The sequence below is a fragment of the Barbatula barbatula genome, assembly GCF_947034865.1.
Source record: "Barbatula barbatula genome assembly, chromosome: 5".
NCBI lineage: Eukaryota > Metazoa > Chordata > Actinopteri > Cypriniformes > Nemacheilidae > Barbatula > Barbatula barbatula.
Window position 1 is genome coordinate 1,713,383 of NC_136769.1, and position 4,374 is coordinate 1,717,756.

Consider the following 4,374-nt stretch of genomic DNA (forward strand, 5'->3'; position numbering starts at 1 on the left):
ACTACTGGTTTGTTTTCCCATTCATCCTGCTTCTAACAAATATATTTTGATAGACCTACTCTTTCAAAAGTTTGAATGGGTTTTTACTATTCAAACAATACAAGGAATGTTATCACTGGCTTTACGGTCACAGTGATAACCTTGAGTAGGCTATGTCGTTGACAAAGGATGGTTCCCACAGATCAATCATTATACTGTTTGCTCTGCATCGTGTTCGTGACACCGTTTGGCAAGCTGCCAGAGGATGCAAATTTCTTTTCAACAAGCCCCTCCGTCTCCGTGTAGCCTCTTCCCTTAGCAACCAATCAGGTCCTGTTGAACTCTTGCGGACCACATTCTGTTCTCTGCAAAACAACATCTGGCAACTGGGGAACTCTCAGAAACTAGCCTTTGTTTGCAAGTTTCCTTGCCTTCTGTGTCAATGGAATTAAACAATTTAAATGGTTATATGATTAAAACATATCTATTAAACTTGAATCATGTCACGTAGGAAAATACATTTGATTAAAACAATATATATCAAATTTTATATCAATCTATATTGATCTTAATTCCCACAGTGTGTGTGCGTGTGAGTGAGGAATGGAATAAATGTATAAATAAATTGAATAAATACATAACTTAATTATGTGTGTTTCTTAAATGCAGACACGTGTTAAACAATCTAGAACCGTTAAGTAGACCCTCTTTAGAAAACGAATTGAGAGAATCTGTAAACACGTCTGTATTTTCCAATTTCTGTCTAGAGAATTGAAACAATTCAGTATAATTTGAGCATTTATTTAATCAAAAAAGTTATATTAACCAAATTTGAACCGAAATGGATTCAGTTACTTTTTATAACAAACTTCAAACAAACAGGGATTATAATGCAGCAACAATTTAATAAACCAAGAAATATCTCAAAGCAGCGTAGGGCCTACATGAAAAAGAAACAGATATAATGAATACACTTATTAATAAATGTAATTCAAAATGTGTAAAAACACATTGAGAGTATCGGGTAACGAGTGTAAAACAACAAGAGTCACGGTATAAATAATACCCGAAACTGCCGTAAAGTCCTTCGATTTATTTCAGACAGGAAGTGACGTCAGGTTCGCGCATGCGCGGAACATATCGTTTCCGGACGGATCAAGTGGTGCTCGCTGCAGAGCATTAGACGTCCAGCGAGGAGGAGCTACAGATCCAGCGAGGAGGAGCGACAGATCCAGCGAGGAGGAGCTACAGATCCAGCGAGGAGGAGCTACTGTTCACATCCAGAGAGGAGGAGCTAGATGAAAGCTTCACCTCTGTGGATATCGAAGCGCCGCACATTTTCGTTCATGAAAGCTCTACGTCAGATCGTACTTAAGTAATCCTTGATACACATTAGATTGCCTGACCTGTGAATTTATCTCAATCGTTTAAACTTGGAAACTGCGTTGTCCTTGCGTGTGTGATATAAAAAATAAACAAAATGAACCTATTAGCTTGTCTCATCCCGTTTCATCCTTTTAAACAGGGATTGTTACTTAATTTACAATTTATTAGTTACATACATCACTGCACTCAAATGTTACTGTATTTATTACCTTTAATAGCAAACTTCAGTCGAGTGATAGATCTGGATAGAATCTTTCATTTAATTATTCTACTTCATTTATCTCATTCATTACATTATTCCTTTATCATATGTATTCATTAATTTCTTTTATCATTCACTTTTATTCATATTATTTGTTACATTTCGTCCTTATTTTCATTATTGTTTTACATCGTCTGGAGTTGTATTGTCTTAATTGATATAAGGCTCCAATGGTCTCCATCTCAAGGTTCATAATAACATCAGGAGACAATATATTGACACTGTTATCTGGCATGGTTAACAACACCTATTGAACCTGTTTCTAGTCAGACGAAGTTTGACAGTCCTAGACTGAGCATTAAAGCAAAACTGAGATTATTTCAATAAATAGTTTTCAGTTTATTTAACATCACATCGTCTCCTGCCTGCTGTTCTTCCCTTCAGCTCTGTATCTCCCTGGTGGCTAGGTTAAGGTATCGACTCACAAGGGATTTGATATTCCCTGATTTAATAAGTTCCTGAAGGAGAGAGATCTAGTGAAACTGGACTAAAATTTTAGATCTAAAAGGTCGGCAAGCCATATTCCATAGTTGGATCTATCACTAGCAACAAATTGTAAAAAAACAAAATTGAAAATTAGTAAACAAAGAGGCAAGAAATCTTTCCCCATATAACTTAAATAAAAAAGTTTTATTTGTTGAAAAACAAGACATTTTTGCTATACCTAAAACCACAACACAATACAAAACAAAACCATTTACAAAAAAATATTTCAACAGATCTATCAGTTAGCCAGTCAAATGTCAGGTTTATGCAGGCAAGACACACGCAGATTTCTTCTGTCATACATTTCCTGCATGAAAAACTCCATGTCCTCCATTCTTTCGAATGTGAAAAGGAAGGGAGCATGTACTTTTTCTTCATCCATGTCACCATAAAAAAAAAATGGTGTCAAAAAACAGATCCCGCATTGTTATGGCCAACAATGCATCATCTTCACTCATACTTGTGATCTGTGGTAGGTGAACTTTCCCATTAAAGCGTGTTCGGTTCTCCTCCACCCAGTCACTTGCGAGTTGAAATGGTTTAATAACAGCAGAGTCCTTTGTGCAAAAAGATAAGACATTTCAATTATAATGTCAATATTCAATTGCTGCTCAAACACTACAGGAAGGTCATTGCATAATTAAGTCAAACAATAGGTAAACATTCCTTGTACATACATGTATTCTCGTAGTTGGGGTGACCTCCATGACGTCTGGCACAGTTGGTGTGACCTCCATGACTTCTGGCACAGATGTGGTTACCTCCATGATGTTACCTCCTTGTCGGTTTACTGACAGTTGGCTTAGTAGAAAGAGTACAAAAACAGTACACTTTTTCCAGTGAGCATCATTTATGACCAATTACCGGCATATTGAGGAATGTACATAACAGATATCTTTATTCAAAGTATAGTTATCAATATCATACCTTGCCAGAGGAAAAGCTTGCAGTAACTGATGGCACCACCACCTCCTGATTGCAGGCATGTCAGACTAATAAAAGTGAAAATCTTAGTCATAAAATTCAAATCACTTTTGTAGATCATTTTGGTGATCAAATAACTAGCAATGGATAAAGACTCACTGTCACAAAATCAAAAGGCTTCCCAAGGGTCACATACAGGGCATTCTTAAATACAAATAAAAAACTATAAAAAGTTATATTGATAAATGCAGTGTTACATACAAGTAATTTGCCAATTTGTAAATTGTCTAGTACAACAGGAGTTAAGAGGGAAGGGGAAAGAGCAATACACAAGAATAATATTTAAATCAGAAAAATTTTAATCATTTGTTGAGCAATCTACAAATTACATGTAGTGATTAAATTAAACAATTTATAAATGCCCTTGAAAGTCTGTTTTTCACATATTGCATTATGTCATAATCTGTGCTACATTTTATGATAGAAATATGTCAGGATTAACAGAAATCACATATAGGTTGAATATATTTGTAATTACTATATAAAGTAATCTAAACCTTGTGTGCAGAAGTATGAGAACATTTGAGTTTCAGAGTTCCCAAAAGAAAAGTTAACTGAAATTCTGTTTTACTTTCAAATTCTAGGGAGAAATAACCAAGGCCAAAACATGTGGAAGTCAAAAGGGTTCATAACTTTCAAATACAATCACACACACGTTTAACTGTATAAGAAAAACTTACAATAATTCACACACACATACCTTCGTGATGAACTGCAACTCGAACATGTTCTAATACGTGATTTTGTACCTCATTTAAATGGTTATATACCAATTTACAGTATGCACAGTGGTATCTTCTGCAGCAGACTTTGCATTTCTCAATAGAGAGAAGGGCATCATGTCCTTTCTTTAGTATTGTCCGATGCATCTGTGCAAGTTAAACAAACAGATACTAACATATATGACAACGAGTAAGGCACATTTGATAAAAAAATATTTGGTGTCCATATGTTAAGGCATATAATATACATGGATCGATTATAATATACAACGTTAACAATAGCTCAAACAAAACTTACAATGCTACACTAACCACAAATTAACGTGTGACATGAAACGTTAGTTAGGTTCTTGGGTTTTTGACGCTAACGTTAAACTATGCACGATTGCACATTCAGGGACTCAAAAACAGCTAACATTTATCTCGAGACAGGTCTACTCTAAGAAAGCATTTACAAACAACTTTTGTCTTTAAAGATAATTTTTTGCATACTCCGACTACCTCGAACTGTCTCTGACTCTCCGCCATCTTCCCATGTGGGGCGCATCACGTGCT

General features: G+C 35.4%; 1 protein-coding gene across 2 annotated transcripts; it reads right to left on the minus strand.

Annotated features, from left to right (window-relative positions):
• Window positions 1-2,239: 2,239 nt before the first annotated feature.
• LOC306894356 (uncharacterized protein) lies at window positions 2,240-4,374 on the minus strand. Of its 2 annotated transcripts, XM_079456829.1 has the most exons (6): window positions 4,321-4,374; window positions 3,798-3,966; window positions 3,197-3,241; window positions 3,041-3,105; window positions 2,791-2,914; window positions 2,365-2,670 (listed from the first exon to the last, which is right to left on the minus strand). In XM_079456829.1, the coding sequence occupies exons 2-6, from the start codon at window positions 3,822-3,824 to the stop codon at window positions 2,497-2,499; spliced, it is 435 nt and encodes a 144-aa protein (XP_079312955.1). In that variant the 5' UTR covers window positions 3,825-3,966; window positions 4,321-4,374; the 3' UTR covers window positions 2,365-2,496. The 2 variants fall into 2 exon arrangements, with proteins under 2 accessions (XP_079312956.1, XP_079312955.1); XM_079456830.1 differs by lacking the exon at window positions 3,197-3,241 and having other exon boundaries at window positions 2,240-2,670.